This window comes from Sipha flava, unplaced genomic scaffold, assembly GCF_003268045.1.
Source record: "Sipha flava isolate LNK unplaced genomic scaffold, YSA_version1 299_pilon_pilon, whole genome shotgun sequence".
Lineage (NCBI taxonomy): Eukaryota > Metazoa > Arthropoda > Insecta > Hemiptera > Aphididae > Sipha > Sipha flava.
This window is the reverse complement of record NW_020272971.1, coordinates 478124-498075: the sequence shown is the minus strand read 5'-3', so window position 1 is coordinate 498075 and position 19952 is coordinate 478124. Positions and strand designations below refer to the sequence as shown.

The 19952-nt window shown below is 29.5% G+C and overlaps 1 protein-coding gene across 4 annotated transcripts in view; it reads right to left on the bottom strand.

Moving 5' to 3' along the window:
* Positions 1–19952, bottom strand: part of LOC112685965 — a 157684-nt gene that overhangs the window by 13499 nt on the left and 124233 nt on the right. For 2 of the 4 annotated variants that reach the window (XM_025558039.1, XM_025558038.1), the window contains exons 5-7: positions 19584–19708; positions 10611–10869; positions 8350–8923 (exon numbers count right to left, since the gene is read on the bottom strand). In XM_025558039.1, coding sequence (XP_025413824.1) covers positions 8793–8923; positions 10611–10869; positions 19584–19708 — 515 coding nt within the window. In that variant the 3' untranslated portion in view covers positions 8350–8792. Of the gene's footprint in view, positions 1–8347; positions 8924–10610; positions 10870–19583; positions 19709–19952 lie in introns of those variants that run through there. The other 2 variants (XM_025558037.1, XM_025558040.1) reach the window with 2 other exon arrangements.

The window sequence follows — 19952 nt, the reverse complement described above, 5'->3', positions numbered from 1 at the left end:
AATTGTAATATTATACTCCAGTTTAACGTGTAATAATAAATAAATAAAAAATAACTAATTAATCTACTCTAATTTTTGAAGTATCGATCTTTAAATTGATATTTATTACATTCTTTACATTTTATACATACTTTAGTTATCTAACAACTAAATATTTACACAATAACACTTATTCATAACAATATACATATACTTTTTTTTGGAGTTTTTAACTTATTGATATTTGTATATTTAAATGTTATGTTCTAATTTATATAAGCATAAAAGTAATTTTTCATAACAAAATGTTGAAAACTCCAATTATTTTCAAAATGTTATAGTGCCATGGAGATTAAAATAGAAAACGAAGTCTAAATAGAGTCATAAGCATTTTCAGTAAGTTTTCAACCAGAACTTACACTAGCAACAAACCCAAACACTACATAGGGAATGGACCATTTTTTATATTTTATAAACACTATACAAACACAACTATATACAACTTGCACTTGGAAATGTAATTTTATCGTCTAGAAACTTACGTCTGAATGTATTTCTGTCATATAGAAACTTACATGTTATTTAACAGTTTGTCTAACGTGTTCCATGCTAGAACTTGTACACCCAAACCCATTTCAACTTTAAACTCGAGTATGGCAACGCAATGCGTTCAAAGACAGTGATCGTCTGCGTAATAAAAATTAAACTGTATAATTTTAAAACTACTATGTAATATACGACGACGAGTGTTCTACGAAATATTGAAAAATCCTGCTGGGCAGACAACTTTTCACCGTTAATTGCATTTCACATCCAACTCCAGTTGCATTTTGATTCCCTGTTAACGACTTTGTTGTACAACCCTGTTGGACTCTTTAAACTGTGAAATAAGAACACAATTTGATTAGTTGTTGTTGTTTCATTCAGCGGTCGGCTGGTCTGAATTCATTTTTATTCGATTAGTGTAATATTGCTTTAAATATCAACATGATAATATCATCATTAGGGCCGTAATCCAATGGTGGTTCAAGTAGAGTTGGCGGTATGTGAAATTTGCCCACCGGTATTTGGTATGTGTTTACATACCGGTTTTTAACGGTATACCGGTATGTCGGCATATATCAATAAATACCGTGTAGCCGATAAATACCACTTGTTCGGTAATTACCGGTCACTTGGTAATAATTGCTCGCTTGGTATATATCGCTTGCACAGTAATTACCGCTTGCTCAGCATATATCGCTTGCTCGGTATATTCTGCTCGCTCTGTATATACTAGCCACTCGGTAAATGTCATTTAAACAATAAATAACTCTATTACCGTTTTTAAGCGAAAAATTGATAGAATATCTTTGGGATTTGAGAGAATATTTAATTTTATTATTATTTATGATCCCAAGAATAGAAGCCCCCACTATGTGTCCAGTTGAATTTTCAGTGATTTATCTTATGATAATCAGATAATATAATTTAAGATGAGCTGATGGAGTTTGGTGTCCCACTCTCATTGGTTATAGTAGTTTTTTCATTCCTTAGCCGGTCTACATGAATAGTTCTTAATAAATACTATAATAGTATAAAATATCATGCCGTTTAATAAAAGTTTGATTCATTTTGCACTATCGACTATCCTGTAAATGTATTTTTATTATACGCCATATGCCTTTGCGGCTTGCTGTGTAAATAGTGTATTAAATTGTCATATTTATTATTTTTGTCTTTTGATAATAATTACCGATCCACGGTAAATAACAATAAAACGGTAAATACCGTACATTCGGTGTATATATATTATACATTCGGTATATATATAGTATATACTAAATATTCGGTAAATACCGAAAGATCGGTATACCGGTTAGTGTAAGATACCGATATTTATAAATACCGGTAGGTCGAAATACCGGTGACTCGCCGGTATACCGAAGATACCGCCAACTCTAGGTTCAAGCATTAACATATCCTAGCATATACGTAGGGAATGGCAATAATTTTTACGACAGCTAAAAAAAAAAATGTTTTTTTTTTCTTTTCAGAACCATTTTAGAATAACATAAAGTATAATGTAATAATGTTACGAATATCATTATAATTAACCACGGTCGTGCATGCCTAACCGTTTCAAAGAAGTACTTCCGTTGATCGTATTGTATGTACACATTATTGTGTGGTATTCTACAAAGATTAGCTCGTACGTTTGTACGTCTATCCGCATCACATTCTGTGTCGAGTATTTTCATTTTACATTTCAGTTGGTATCAGAAATCATTTTAAGATTTCCAGAAGAAACAACGAATAGTGTAATGCCGGTTGGTGACAAAAAAATAAATAAATAAATAAAAATACAATGTGACGCCCACGTTCGTTCTAATAAATCAAAGCAGTCGAAACCTTTTAGAATGCTATCTGCACTCGCGTGTATAACATATGTTTAGAACTACTTTTTTACGGGATTTTTTTTTGTTTTGTTTTTATTCGACCGTTTGATTCTCTGCTGTTTGATATGTCGTTTAATTATATTATCTTCCGAGTCGATTAAAGTTTCACGTTTATTTTTCATTGATTTAACGCTGAACCATGATTTCTCCTAACAACAACCATTGTAAATAACTATCCTAAATCAACTACTGGTATGTGTTTAACTATTTTATTTCAGATGTATAGCTGCCGACGCTGCTGCTGCGTGTTCCGTCACTTTTAAAATTGTATTTGCACAGACTGTTTATCGAATCGTGATACATACACGTTGTTTAATTTAACTTTCAATTTCTTTTAGCAACGCGACCAAATCGATACCGGTTTTGCGGTATCCGCATGCAAACGGAGGACTTCACGAATCAAACGATCATCAGCAGTTTTAATATTGTGATTGTATAATAAATTTAATTCCAATTGGTAGAATTCTTAGTGTACACTTAGTTAGGAAGTACTTAGTGGGTGGGTGAGAGCCAGTGAAGAGGCACATCTTGTAATATCGCTCTCTGCTTTTATGGAAAATAACCGTCCGTTTTTTTGGTCATAATTTTTTATAACTCCCGCCAACAAATAAAGTATGATTGATCTCTTCCATTTTTATCAATTTTCCGCCACAACGTAGAAGAATGGCGCATAGTGAATTTCGTATGAAATGGATTTGCTGACGGCTGCACCATTGTAAAGTAATTAAACACATTTAAGGCAATGACAATAATTAATTGTAATTGATTGACGTTCAAAGCGGTCCAATTGCAAAACTACGGTACATTGCAAAACTCCATTTATTACGGACTAATTGAAATATACTGAAAGTCTTATGTACGAGTATAAATCTCTTAAGGTTGAAAGTCGGACGAAGTATACTATAGGTATTATATTATTTCTTTGAACAACTTTTGAATTTTGTATCTCAAAATTTAATATACGTTTTATTTAGTAAAGAATAAAAAAGTTGGTACTGTACATTAGGGGTTACCAACTAAATTTCCATGGAGTTTAGTTTTGAGTCTTGCCAAACTTCCCGCGGTCTAAAATACTTTTAATGACTTTTTTCGCAATTTTTTTAACGAATACACATTTCAATTACGTGAAGTGATTTTTACGTCTATTACCAATTACAATAGTGAAAAAAATACATAAATGTATTATTAAACTCGTGTTGTCCCTACGTTCTGCATATTGGAGTCATTTTTTGATATTGTTATTAATAGTCATCGGTAAAATTCTCGCAATATTATGCGTGATGACCAAGACGGAGAGCGTGTGTGTAAACGGATCCACAACAATCGGAAAACATTTGTATTATGAGTTATTGTAGTAAGAAAAGAATCAGTTTTTTATACGCGATGCTAACCTTCGGAAGAAATCCGTTCTCCGTACGGAGAACGATTGACGTAAGAAATCAAAAAGTTTTCAAAAAAAAAAAAAGAATAAAAGAAAAAAAACCAAAACAAAAGCGTGTATTTATGTTCAGAGTATTTTAATAGTTTTAATATTGCCTACAGAACTTGTATTAAGAAACTAGGTTTTATTGTTCATTTGTGAACGAGATTATAATTTAGTATTGTATTAAAACAGACGAGTATTATGTTAACAATGCGTGATCTGCACGAACTCAAACACTACCGCGGTATTATAAATAATAGTTAGTTATGATGTACTGGTATGTCTAATTCTGATGAATGACGTGTGAGCGATTGTTCGTTGCATTCACTTTCTACTATATTTTATACGTATTTGTAAAAACAAATAACGTACACGAACGTAAAAGATGGCTGTATAATGTCATAATTGGTAAATGTTTCCAAGGAAACAAGAATTTTAATTAAAAGTTAGCTCTCGAGCGCCCGCTATCAAATTATAATAAATTGTAGCACTACAAGAGCGATATTATACCAATGAAATTGGAACAACAGTCGGTCGAACAATATTATCTATGTCTCTCCTGTTGTCCCGACATTGTTTCGTCTATTGGGCGGGACTAAAGGTGGGTTTACACTAGACGTGAGCCACATCCATGGCTTACGGGTTGTGTAAACAATCAATTCGTATTTCACAAGAGTGAAGCTATCATTCATGAAACTGTCACATTTGGTTCGTATAATATCAAACCACGTTGAATATTTCAGTCGTGGTGTACAACAAAATGTGTATTTGTTAGTAAAATATTTATTATTAAGTATATTATATCTATATTATTTTACAAACAATATTATGTACAACAAATTAATAGAGGTTTTTAATGTCTATTGAACTATTTTATTAAATTTAAAGTTTAGAAAAATAAAGTAAACGTTAGTTAAAGTCAAGCCTGGATTGAGCCGGGGAGCTATCGAGAAAATCTAGGTGGGCTGCTCAAATTATGAACCGATTATGAATGTTTAAGCCGTTATTTTTTTTATACGACAATCAAAAAAAAAAAAAAATACATATATTCAGTGGCGTACACAGAGGGGGTTAAGAGGTCATAACCTCACTCCTCGAAATGTCTTCCTTCATTAAATTTTAACCATACCACACTATGTTTTACAAACGATTTTACAAACAAGATTGGCATTAGATTTATAAAATTATTTTATTATGCATATATTATTCTATTATAACATGTTTACAGTTTTCATTTAGTTTTCGTTGACTTTCTGAAAAAAATTCTGTGTACGTTACTGCTAATATTAGTATAACATATAATTAAATTAAATTATTAAACTATAGTGTTGGAATGGGTGTAATCAAATGGTATAAATCAAGTACGGTTGCTCCAAGGTGTTTTGTATAGACACATTTAATCACATAACAAGTCAACAACCTGGATAAAGTGTTAGTTCTTTATTATTAAGCTTGAAACGATAATTGAGAAAAAATTAAAATAAAATAAAATGTTTAATATAGTGTACTGTTTTAAAAGCCCATATATGTCTTTAAATATTTGCGTGAATAGAATGATTTCACACAAAAATGGCCAAAAATTATGTGAATTGCTGTTGGATATCATGCAATTAATGTAAATAAGATTTTTGTGCAAACGATTGTGAACAAACAATGAATTTCACAGACTATAACGGAAAATAAGGAGTTCTTTGGAAAACGACATTACAGCCAAATAGAAATATAGATGCTAGGGGCGAAACAGTGAAAATAATAGTATTAGTCACTTTATCTTATTGAATAAAAGTTGTGTTCACGAATGAACACATCCACGATTCGTACGGTGCTTATTGGAACCACGCTCGTGAGTCGACACTATAAAGACCGTGAAATACGATCGAGGCACACGTCCTGTGTAGACCCGCCTTAATGCTGACACTATGTATGATCCACGATCTTATGAACGTCGTATAAGTTTCACTTTTATCGTAACAGCTCAGGGCTGGATTAAGGGGGAGGGGTTATAGCCCCGGGCCACGAGTTGAAAGGGGTAACAATATGTTTTATAATCTTTGTCTTACAAACATAAATTATTGTTTTATCAATCGAATGCGACTATACTACACTGAACAAATAAACTATACTATTTTAATTAATATTTATTACAAATTACTAAATTTGAATAAAAACAATGGAATTATTTTGAATGAAAGGACCTCACCGAAAATAATGTTATGACCATAATCACTTAAAAATTAAATTGCAGAAAATGTAAAAAATAAGTATATTATATATTTTATAATTACGGGACATCAGGGTCCGTAAAAAATGTCGGAAAATTATACGTTGTCATTTACATGATACACATTATACCATGTATTTCGGTTACAACTAAAATTTATTGAATGCTTGTCAGACGATTTTTTTTTTCATCGTTTTTTACCTGTCAATTGTTTCGTTTGTTACGTGGAAGAATATTTTACCAACTATTTATACTTTAATTATTTTTACCAGAATATTAATAATAAAATTCAAGTTTATTAAGTATAATATCAATTTTAATTTAATATACTATTTGATTTATAGTTTTAACGCTTTGGCATTTTGCCGGGAAAGAAAAATTATTATTTTTTTCCAAGTTCCCAAGAAAATTTGTATGAAGTCAGAAAATTATATAAGTATTTGCAGGTATATAATATTTTATTTGTATTATTTATATTATTTTACGACGCTCAACCATTATACTGTGCGCGTATAGATATAATGTATTGGGATTGGCAAAAATTGAAAATTATATGTTTCTATATTTTATTGGCCACTGTAGACATACCCTAATAATATGAAACTTCCTGTGATATAATATGCACAGATACCCTCAATATGTCAACGTCAATACTAATTAAATACTTATTACTATTTTCAGCGCACCCGGTTAATAATTAATTTTGGTCATTTTTCTGGTCAATTAAAAGGAAAATAATTAAATATTTTTCTCCTCTCCATGATTTTTCTCGATTAAATTTTTCTACTGATCGTTCTAGTTACACTGTCTTAATGTACATCAAATGAACGTGCATTGTTAAAGACACATTTAGAATTTTTTTAAAAACGTTATGGATAAACCACATATAATAATATATTAATAATAATTCCGAACACGTTCATGTATATATATATATATATATATATACTCGTATGATTTAGTATTTAAAATTCAGGCATCCTCCGAGACGTAAATACTCGCCGTGCAGGTATGGTCAAAGTTGACCGGACATTTGTTTAGAGAAATCTAGTAAATAAAATTGAAAGTTTGAGGTTGGTTTGGGTAACTCCATTGGGTAATATTCTGCATAAAAATCTACGCGTTTTCATGATATTATTATTTTTTTTCCAACATTGTATACACATCGATATTTTATTTCAAAATGTTATCATTTCAGATTTCGAACAGGATCGTTGAAAATTTTAAAATAATTTTTAACAAACATCTGAAATCTGCGTTATATTTATTTACTTATTAATGATAATTTATTATGCTGTAGAAATACCGTTACTATATTGTATTATTACGCTTGTTACTACAAACCGCTCTATATGAATATGTAAATATCATATAGTGTTGATAATAATTATAAAAAAAAGTCACGGTACGGTGCAACGCGATCAAAATAGATGATGTTCAAACATGACTTATCACATGGTCAATTATTTCGTGACGTCCAAATTAAAATCCATATTAATAATAAATGTACTATTGGTACAAAACACAAATTAATCTATCGTTTCCGAATACGTTAATTTTCGGTTGGGGTACAAGTTTTTTTTTTTTAATATATATATATATATATAAATTTTTTTTCATAATATTTAAATCATTCTCATCCAATTATAACAACGTTAATCCTCCTTCCGACGACCATATTATAACACATGTATACACACGCCAGTGGTGGATCTAGTATTTTTCATGGTGGATGCTATTTTATTAATAATGATCATACATCATGATATCGGGATAAAATCAAATTAATAATTTGGGGTATTAATGTTCAGGGAAATCAGTTGTGTTATGTGCAAGTACTTGTGTTTAGCAAAAATTGTTTATTTAATTAATATAAATATATTATATTATAATATATTATATATTATATAATAATTATTTTGATTAATTAAATGTATAATTACACTATACACAATACTGTATACATGGTGATACTTAAGTAACTTAAAACACTACGAAAAATGTTCGATACGCACAACGGTTAGGACTTCCCCTACCCATAAATTCACCACTGTATTCAGTGAGATGAATCACAAGTCATGACATAGAGTAAATGTCTCCAAAATATTAGCCGTAGATATATTGAACATAATAAATATAAGATTATACATGCAAACGAGTTCCATTTGATTCTGTTGCAATAATTCTATTTAGAAGAATGAAATAAGAAAATTATCAACAAAATGATTACATACACTTTTTTGGAGTGTTTGATGTTAATAAACTGATATGAATATGAAAACTAAATTAAAGACCGTGTACAGAATTAATTATTATTTTATATTGTCTATTATTGAAAGGTAATAAAAGTTTATCAGGGGAATTTTCCTCTTTCATTCACCTAATTAGTTGATTTTTATTTATTTTAAGTCTAGACCCGCCTATGAGACTACCAGTAAATAACAATCATTAATTCATTTTAATCTTAAATAATTACTGTTTTTCATATTCCATAATTAAGGTTCTTAAAATTCTATATTTACTGTTAATTTATTTTGTATTACATAACATTATGTACACTCTTTGTCCTAATTGGCGTTAATAAATAATAAATAAAACAAATTAATTAATATAGCAAAACTAAAACTTGGCCAATATGAGAAAAGCTCAAATAAGAATATATGTATGATGAAACAGATCATAAATCACAATCAGCAAGTTGATTAGCAATGGTTTAGCAATGAATTAGTAATCAGTCCGCCAAATGGTTATCAGTACAATTTCTTAAACGTTTGTCACTCATCGCATGATCAACCGTAACCAGTGTTGTACAAGGTATGTCCAGAAAGTAAGTTCCATTTGACAATAAAAACATGAACAAGTCTAAATTGAAAAAGAAATTTTATTTAAATAAAAAGTAATTAAAGTACAAGTACTACACTATTTTTCAACACAATTACTACCATTATTTAGACACTCATCATAACGGGGTACTAGTTTTTGAATTCTTTCCCCAAAGAAAGATGCCACCTGCATTTGTAACCACGTACACAAAATTTTCGAAAATTCAGTTTAATCGACAATTTCATGAAGAAGAGAAAGGGAAATTCGAGGAAAATGTATTGAAAATGATGTCATGGTGAATTTTCTATTTTCATGAATTTTTTTTCTCTACTTTATGCAGCAAAACATCATTAACAATAGTGCTTGTAAATTTTTTTTATTTATTTATATATTATGCTTTTACGAACTATGTCAATGAAGCCTAAATGGATGTTAATTTTAACTAAAAATGATTGGATAATAATTATATGACATTGTTGTATTATATTTTATTTATGGACATTAAACTAAGGCTAGTATGAATTATATTCTATCGTAAAATAATTCATACACATCCGCCATTTGGATTCTGAACACACTATAAAAATTATAAAGGTTTTACTTAGATTCTTTATTTTTTTTTGTATTATTATAAATAATTTTTCATATCAAAAAATAGATTCTAGGCGAGGGATTCTTATTTTTTTCTTATACAAAATGTAATTTAAAAGGTATTTTGACATATTTTAGGGTTTTCAATAAATTTAAAGTCTTTCAAAATCTAAAATCAAAGAGTTCCGAAAAAAAAAATAAATGATTAAAAAGATGATGAAGAAGACGACATGCAGTATGAGCCTGATTATTTCCTTTATTTTTATTTTTTGCAGCCTACAAATTTTTTTATTTATTTATATCAAATATTATATTATAATAATGGATTAAGAAGTTTAGATTTTGTGCTATATTTGATATAATTGCAAAAAAAAAAAAAAAGGAAAAAAGGAATATACAATTTTTATCGGTTATATAATGAAAATACTCTATGAGCGACAGTTTGTTTATTCATTAAGAGTTGAAATTTGTTTTTAAAATGTTCAAAATACAAACTAGGTGGAAATTAAATGATTCGGTTAGATTGTGCTAAAGGCTTCAGACTAAATTATTTTCGAGCTTGAATATGTACATATTATACAGTCTAAAAAAACTTCTTATTTACATATATAAACAGTATACATTTATATATACTCAAAAGAACATTTGAAATAACTGTGTTCAAGTGTCTTTACCAGAAATTCATTAAAAACTCTTCTAAACATTAATTTCGTTTGTTTTGTTGTATTGGTTTAACGGTGATCACAAATATCCGTAGCTACGGGTGTTTTAATCAAATCAGTATATTATAGGAATAATATTTAAATTTATATACTTTGAATTTGTTTTTTAAATTTAACATGTTACACATTATTTATATTACACTAACAACATTATGATTTAAAAACAAAATCAAAACCGCTACTTATTCTATATGTAGTGTTAGGAACAAAATAAAGTCATAAAATCTATTTCGATTTTACATAGAACTTCCGAAATTAGCTGATTGAATACAAATGTGTTGAACTATAGTTATTTGTTTTTAATTTATAAATTATTTATCGAAAAGAAAAAACAACTGTCATCTATGTTTCAATACATATTACATAGATAGACAAACTACTCGATTTTATACATGTTTAGAATTGGTATTTACCTTGTATTTTATTGGCCAGCTGAACTGTGTTAGAAATTATTGATTCGGTAGGAGGCCGTTTGGTGAATTTTACAATTTGTTTATCCGAGTGTAAATAAACCGATGTCAGCTGAGCCGCACATTTCAGGTATGTATGACCGCTCTTAAAGTGACTGTCAGTCACTTTGAAGCTAAGCCCAAGTACAGTTGTCACCAATTGTTCATTACTCCCCGGGTGGTGCACCTTGAAGTACGGTCCTTGCAAGACCGTCGAATTAGCCTAAACAAATTCAACGTTGAGAATTATTTAAGAAAAACAAATAATGTTAAATATACTGCTTTAATCGTACATCAATTGTCCATCAAAAATACATGACATAACTTATTTTCTATTTTATTTTTGTTTGTGTTTTTATGCACGATTTTCACCACCTACTACAAACTTTAGTTGGATACAAATTAAAATTCATTTGACCTTGGTATTTTTTTCTCCAAAATTTACGCGTGGTGGTCCACGTGTAAACTTGAATTGGCATTTTAGATTTGTCCATCTTAAATAAATTACATATTATAAGTGATGGGTGGAATCTGATTTTTCGGTGTTGAACCGATATCGAACCAAACATTGTCAAAATATTACGAACCCGAACCGAACTATTAATATTTTTTCGAACTAAAATTGGAACTCATAATTTTTTTTCCATTTATAAATATATTGAAATTATGAAACTTTTACTTACATTGTACAAAATTTAATACACCTAAAAATATATAATAAATTATAATAATTATTTATTACTATCCAATACTATTATTTCTGATAACATTTTTAAAAATATAGAGTACTAATAACATTTATATTTTTCCTTTTCACTTTTCCAAAAATAGATTTGTGATTTTGATCACATATCACACATCATGTGAAAAATAATCTATGATAATATTACCTTTTTATTTTAGAAAACGAATATATACAATCTGTATAGACAAATCAACAATCTAATAACAAAAATGTACAGGGCTTGACGGCTTGAATGAAGGGGGCATCCAGTAACGCTACTTCAACTTTTTTTTTTTTTTTTAGTATTTTTTTATTTGTTTAGGAGGTTGCGTGGCCAATTATGCTTTAAGCGTCGGGGTGGATTATCCGGGATAGTTAGAGAAGAGAGATTAGATATAAGTGGATTTGAACGAACTTATGTGTTGGCGTGAAATTTTTTATAGTGAGTGGAAGCAAAAGCAGAGAGATAGGGAATTTCGAGGTCGTTGTGAAGGGTGTTGTTGCTAACTTACCATGGAGCTTGGGTCAAAAAACGTAAATTTATTGATTGGAAGGATTGTAACAATTTTAGATTTGAAACTTTGGTTGATCCCCATATTTGGATGCCATAAGTTATTGCAGGACGAATAAGTTGTTTGTAGATAAGAGTTTTATTGTTGAGTGGGATGTTGGAGCGAAGAAGGTGTCTTAAGCTATGGAGTTTTAATTTTAGGGATATTTTTTTAGTTTTGATGTGAGTAGCCCAAGTTAGTCGTTTGTCAAGATGAATACCTAAGTATTTGACGGAGTTGACAAAGGGAATTATATTGTTATTTAAAGTTAGTGGAGGGGCTGATATTAGGGCGCAAAGTGAATGTGATGTGTGATGATTTGTTTTCATTTATTTTTATTCTCCATTGATTGAACCATATTTGTAATAAATTTAAGTTATTTTGAAGATTGTCGATGGCAACATTAATGTCTTGGTCAGAAGAACTTATACAAGTATCATCTGCAAAAGTGGCTAGATTGGTGAGGGTGGAATGAGGTATGTCAGCGGTATAGAGATTGTACAGTGTTGGGGCGATAATATTACCTAGATATTTACAAAAATAATCAAATGCTTTAACATGGAATTATTTTATTTTATCATACTTACAAGTAATTGTAATGATATAAAAAAAAAAAAATTAATACTAATATGATACTTACTATAAACTAGAGTATAAACTAAGTATAGAAAGTTTATTTAAAATTGTATTTAATTTTTGTTTGATTACGAATACGTTCAAGTTCAAACCTAAATGGTAAATAGTTCGGTTCGATTTTCTTTCATTTTGAGTTCGAATTATGAACCGAACCAAGCACTAAGTATTCGGTTTTATTTAGTTCGACTAATTACAACATATTATATATTATATTTATAAAAGCGCCTATATGAGATTTTTTTGTATACGCGCAGTAGAACCAAATCATAACATTAAAAGTCATCCTTTGATGAACGCATTAACACTGCTCCAATATTTCAAAAACGTTGTTAAAGTTTTCTTATTCGTTCCGTCGATACAATGTAAAGCTGAGACGGTAAAATAACAAAAAAGCACCGATAATCCGATAATAATCGATCCATTCTCTCTCCGGGGCCGATTGTCGTCCGTCATTAATGCTATACAGAAATTGCTGAGTTGGTAGAAATGTCGGTTTTATAATAATTGTGGTTTTGTATGGTTATTGTTAATGGTGATATACGTCATACATTAAATTCGTGTACGTATACCTTTTGCGGTTGTATCATCAATCGTTTAATAATTAGTTTTGATCTTGGTCGTATTATGTAATTGACAACGTTCGAATTTGTGAATGCATAATGACGATTCACGTTTTTATATCCTATTCCTATAATTAATTTGTAATTAATATAGATATTATGAACATTTCATGCGCTATTATTCAGGTTATAAAAATGAACTAACTATTGGAACCCTGGGCAGATTTTTAACACAAAAAGAGTGTCAAGATTAAAAATACTTTTAAAACACTTATAATGTGTGTTTCGGTCTGCAGTGCAGTTTTTTATTTTATTTTTATAAAATTACAAATCTGCAACCATGGTTGTTTAATGTATACGAAAAAAATATCGATATAAGAAGCTTCATAAGTGACGAACTTCAATGAAGTCAGTTTTCAAGAAAATCGGAAAACCACTGCGGGAAGTTTATCAGATTATCAATACTATAGAATGTACTGATCTTATCCCGTGTAGCCACTGTTCAATAATATGATCACGCGAGGACCTATAATGCGAATCTTTCACCGACTTGAAAGTGTACATAATTTTCTATTTGCAAAGGAACATTATTTGGTATTTAAATTCGATAACAGAATAATAATTGTATTTAAATTTCACAAACGATTGATTTTTTGTATTTTTAGATTTAATATAAAACCGTAAAGCGCAAACATTGAAAACGCCGTCTTGTGTAAACAATTGAAATAACTAACAAAATGATTTTTGTTCTAGTTTCGCTTGCAGAGCACTGTACAGATTTCGAGAACAATCGTGAATATAAACCGTCTGCACCGTCACTCTATATAGTTTTATCTTTCTATTTCTTCAGCGGTGATAAATATATTTGAACACTCGACTCAGGACTTCATATAGTGGTGTGTATTGTACACTTGTATATGTATGTGCGTGTGTGCGTGTGTTCAGTAGTATAACTGCTTTGATTTCCAGGAGCTATAGTAGAAGCCTCAACCTAAATAATATACCATCGAGTGGGTTACAAAACAAAGAGATAATACTGGTTTCAATGATTTATGGCATGCGATTAAAAACGAATTCCGTCAACAGAACTCGAATCAACCAAATAAAATAAGAGGAAAAATAAAAAATTAAAAAAGAATATCAAAACGTTATCGAGTAATCAAGAATATAAATCGTTGTTTTATGAACGTTTGGAAATCAAAGCAATGCTATTAAATGAAAGATTTTCATAAAGTGTCACCGATTATTATCTCTCTTTACATGAAATATATTTTATAACCAGAAGAGACTGTTTTACGGATAGCATTCCATTTATTGGCGCCGATTTTGATGGAAACAAATTAATGTTTACAATGGGATATAATAATATGTTTCTTGGAAGTCGAAACTAATTTTGATTAACTGGACACAATAATATACGATGCCATCAAGTTATTACGATCCGATAAGCTACTTCGTGAAATGTTATGGACTGCATTCGGTAAAATTATTTCAAGGATTCCCGTTTTGCAGACAACCGAAAGCTCGTATTCGGTACTATATATCAGAAGGCATACGAACTTTTTAGGATTTACAATAAGCCAAAATAGGTTGAATGACATTGATATATAGGTATTTTATGTGCATCGTACGACGTAGAGATTATTTTTGGAAACTTAACAAATTAATTTATGGTCAAAAAGACGAAAGTTCGGGAAAAAAAATAAATAATAACAAAAATAATGTATATAAATCTAAGATGGGAGGAAAATAAAAAAAAGCTAATTTTTTATGAATCACTCTTCGAGTATTCAAAAATATATTCAAAAATTATACTAATAACCAATAATCTTATCATAAATATCATGTAGGTAATGTAAGGTAAATTAATAAAATTGTAAGCCTATTATTTAACGTAACATGATTTACGGCGTTGAATATTTTCAATTCATTTGACGGGGAAAAAAATAGTACTTAACGTAAAAATAAACCTGATTATTATTACAATAGTTTTCAAACATTAATTTATTTTTCGTATTTTTAATAACTAATACGTTTTTTTTATAATGACTTATAACCTAATATATGACATGTTATATGGCATAGGGTCGAAAATGTACAGCTAATATTTACATTTTTATTGTAAGGATAGACTTTTATGAATTTTTTTATAAATAAATAACGCGGTAAATTTGTATTATTAATTAATAAACTATTATAGAGCTGTTGCATCATAATATCTTAATGAATGATGGAGGTGTTATAGGGATAGTCTGAAAATAATTTTTAAATATAACAGCAGCAATTGGTTATGGTTTAAATAGGTTTTTACATAGTTTTATTAAAAACTGTATTTCGTTTAATGCCAATTTCAACACTGAGTCGAAATACGATGTTTTAATAAATAGGTTTTATATCGTTGAACTCTATTAATACAGTAGATGCTGCTTATTAAACTCATTTTGGTATCGGCACAAAGTGAGCATTATAACTGAATGATCTTATAGCCGAAGCGGTGGGAAAACAAACAAACATTAGAATTAATTGCTAACTTAATTATTTTCAACTATTCCGGAGTTATATTGTTCGTAATTGCAATAGCTGGGCCAAGTAATCGGCAGTGTGTTTATATCTTGAGCCCCCACATACTAAACGATGGGTTTGTCAATTTGTTGAAGAACAAAATTATCAACAAATTAACCATCCACTATTCATATTGTATGGTTATGTTTGTCAGCCATCAACTTGTTGAGAAACAACACCGTACTATACTTTTATCTGTCAATCTTAGTAAGGTCAGAAAATCGACAAACCTATCGTTTCTTAAACGTTTTTTTATATATGTATCGCAATTATTATTTTTTATTTTTTATTTTTTTTTATTTAAAAAAATCCGCGGCAACTATGGCCATTGGACGACACATTACAATACATATTATAGATATTTGGTTAGGTACGGATATATAAAAACATTGAGCATCTTATATATTTACAATATTTACATATTAGTTGTGTGTTGCAAAGTTATATAATATGAAATATAGAGTATGTTAAGAATAGATGATTAACAAATTAAATTAGGTTTATGAGATGAGTTTTGTACAATTATTATTATTGTAGTGTAAAATATTACAATAATAATAATTGCGTCAAGTGCGATATGATGTGAACCGAAGCCACTGCAACATAAATGATTTGTAAAAATTAGTTTATTTCAAAATATTCAAAATGTTACCACTAATATAAAATATTTTTTTTTTTCAAAATTGAAGTATCATAATTGATTTTTTTATGTATTTGCATTTGTTCCAGTCGATTTTGTGTCTAATAAGAGTAGGGCCGAATCTAAGATTTTCTCATGAGAGGGGAAGAAGGATATAAAATATTTTCGTACATAACAAATCTTGATTATGGCAATACTGGTTATAATAAATAAACTTTTATCCAACCCACCGAATAAAAGACTGAATCCTATATCCATGAATTTTATAAACGACGACATTACTGTACTTAGAAATTATCTCAATCTTCAAGGTTATTGTTTACAGGCTATGATTTAAATTTCTCTTAAAGAGATATTATTCAAATCAATTGGATGATATTATGAATACATCAAACCATTCAACAAGTAATATAATAATTACGAATAAGTGTCTTGATCAATGAAAGTTCATAGGAATTTTCACGGTTGGTAATCACGGTATTAATGTAATAATATAAATATATAATATGCACCGGAATTTACTTTCAATAATCCTTCTCCCTATATATCCTAATACGTTTTAACAATTTTTTTTGAATTCTTTTATCGGTCATTCACTACAATAGTGGCTGAAATGAATAATTTTACTTACTGATAGTTAAATCAAAGTAACGAAAAATAAAAAATTAGTAAACAATTTATTTTATAAAAACGAGATGAGAAGAAATACTTTAAATCTAGATATCTATACTGTCATAATAAATGTCTAAACTAGTACTAGTCTGTATATTACTATTATATTAATAACAGTAATAATCATCAAATAGTATTCATAACTGTTTGCAACAAAAACCATTTGGTTCTAACGCGACCGTCCAAACGGGCTACTCTACCCTCGGTTTTTCATATGGAATGTTATGTTTATTAAAAATAATGTAAAATTTAATTTAAAATTATTAATATATATAGTATATTAGTATAACTGACAGCTTTTTCAAATGAAATCAAATGAAAATCTGTTCTAACTATTCGTTGAATATCTCGGTCGAAAATAACGATGTAGTACTTATTCTGTTCGACTTTCGTGCAGTGGTGGTTATAAGGAAAGGTAATAGGTGGATCGCCACCCCCTCGAGATTTGGTTTTTTTTGAATTTATTATATTGTTGGTCCAACATCACTTGTCTGAAAATTTCCGAACTTATGACTTGATAGCAAAATATTTTTCCGTTTTAACCACGGATATTATATTATCATACTCTATGTCTCAGTCACGCAAGACCGATATAATTATTATAAGATTAATTTTATAAGTCAATACATTTTTTATCTTTTTTCAAAAAATTGATGTTAAAGTGTGTTAATATTATTAATACATAAATATTATTATACATTTATACCAATAATCCGTATGTATAATTTATATTATATGTATATAATAAATATATATAAAAATGGTATGGGTTGGCTATATTTTTGCCCACTTCCCTAGAACATCATGTATACTTTAATAAATGTTTATTTTATACAAAACATAGTAATTTGTATTATAACATTTCAAAATAACCTATTAAAGAGCTTGTACATATGGAAATAAATGATTACATAACAACCTTTATTTTAAAGTAAATAAATGCTATGTGTATATTTTGTGATTTTTAAGCTAAGAAAGCTAAGCAACATTGTTGAATCGATGATTACTTTATGAACCGAAAGTATTATTCAGCGTGACTTTCGAAAATTACTTATATAAAATTGTTAAACGCTTATTAAGAGTTAAATTAAAAAAAAAAATAAAAATATTATTTTTCCGGTAAGCTCGCTAACAAACTATAGATAGTGCTTACGTAGTACGCCTACACGAAGAGAAGTCAAAGTTAAGCTTTTTGTTTTAAGTTATTAGAATACTGTGTGTAAAATATATATATAGATACTACGAGAATACAATAAATAAACAAAAATATATCTATACTGTAAGGAAAAGTATATCCTTGCAAATGAATATTCATTGTTGAGATAATAAAAATCGAACAACATTATTTTTGAGTTAATACATTGTTCCCCTGACAATAATATTTGACGTCTCACAGTCTCATCTCTCTTTTCCTTTTTTATTTTCTTTATTTTACATTTTTCAGTCCTTCGATACAACTCACGAACATCGATTTCATTCCGTTAATACCACGCACTCGCCTAAGGTTTATATGGTACATTTATACACATATTGGCAAACAGAATGCGTAGAGATTTTAAGTATCTTACCCAGTAACTATACTCTTTAAAATTTAAATGGTATATTAAATGAAATTCTAATTTTCGGAAATCGTGTACTCATCTGAATAAAAAAAAAAAAGTAAATAAAAATATTCATTTACTAATTTTAACCGTAAAAATAATCTTAATTTCCTCAAATGGGAATTATGCTATGTTTTTAATTCAATTTATTTTTGAAAATATAGATGGATAATAAAATCCCGCCTTAAATTGTATAGTATTTAATCGCTTACAAGTATTTGCAAAAAGTTTATATGAACGAAGCGGATGACAGCTAGAGGTTACCCTACAAAATTCCAGTGAACTTCTTTACTTGTATTATCCACTTATAATATACCGATGAATGAGCTATGTTCGATCTAACGATTTGATAGTGATTTAGCATAGATATTAAAAAAAAAAAAAAATCTGTTTCGAAATATGATATCAAATTATATATATATATATAGTGCGCCAAAAAAAAGTTATTACGGTTAAAAATTGTGACAAAAATAAAAGTTTTTGACCTGAACGTCAGTGAGATAAGCAAGGCCGGATTAAGGGGGGATCTAGCCGGAATGGTAGCGCCGAGGCCCTTCCGAATACCTAAGTGAAAGGGGCCCAAACAATTTTAAGCCGATACATATTTTTTATCATACTAAAATTAGTAGTTTTATAGACATAAATTGTATATACTTATTCATTTTATAATTTTAAAATTCAAATGACAATTTGTGAAATAATTAAAAAAAATGTATCGTTCTGCGAGCGAAGCGAGCAGCTTTGTAAAGAAAGTTTTATCAAAAGGGTCCATATAAAATTTCAGCCCAGGGGCCCAAAAGGTGTTTAATCAGATCTTGGAGACAAGAATGGTTTCTGAAAAATAGAGAAGTCCGAACAAATCCTCTGTTAAAATTGAACCATGGTGCGTTAAAATAAAAAAAAAATATCATCGTGCACAAGTCAACGCGCCATAATTATTTCACACGAATGTCATGCAACTGTTACGATCTGTCGTCATCCGATGGTTTACCTGTTCCTCGTTTATATACCAAACGAGTTGCGCGTAGCTCTTCATCTTGCTCGACGTGCAGTTGGCGTTCACCGTCTCGCCGACGTTGTACTCGGGCAGCAGACCGACGATCCGCGGACCTTCTTCTGGCGTTCCGACCATGCAAATCGCGCGCAAAAAAAGGTCATGTTAGCGTGCGGACGAAACCGTTTTTCCGTCATAACGACGGCGGCCAGCAGCGTTGAGCCACGGTATTCTCACGAACGCATCACCGAACGATATGATAGATAACGGAAAACCGCTCGCGTGTACGTAAGTTGTGCGCGCGAAATTCTCGCAGGTGTATATTACGAGAGCTTATCGCCACGGCAGAATCCGGTCGATTGCCAC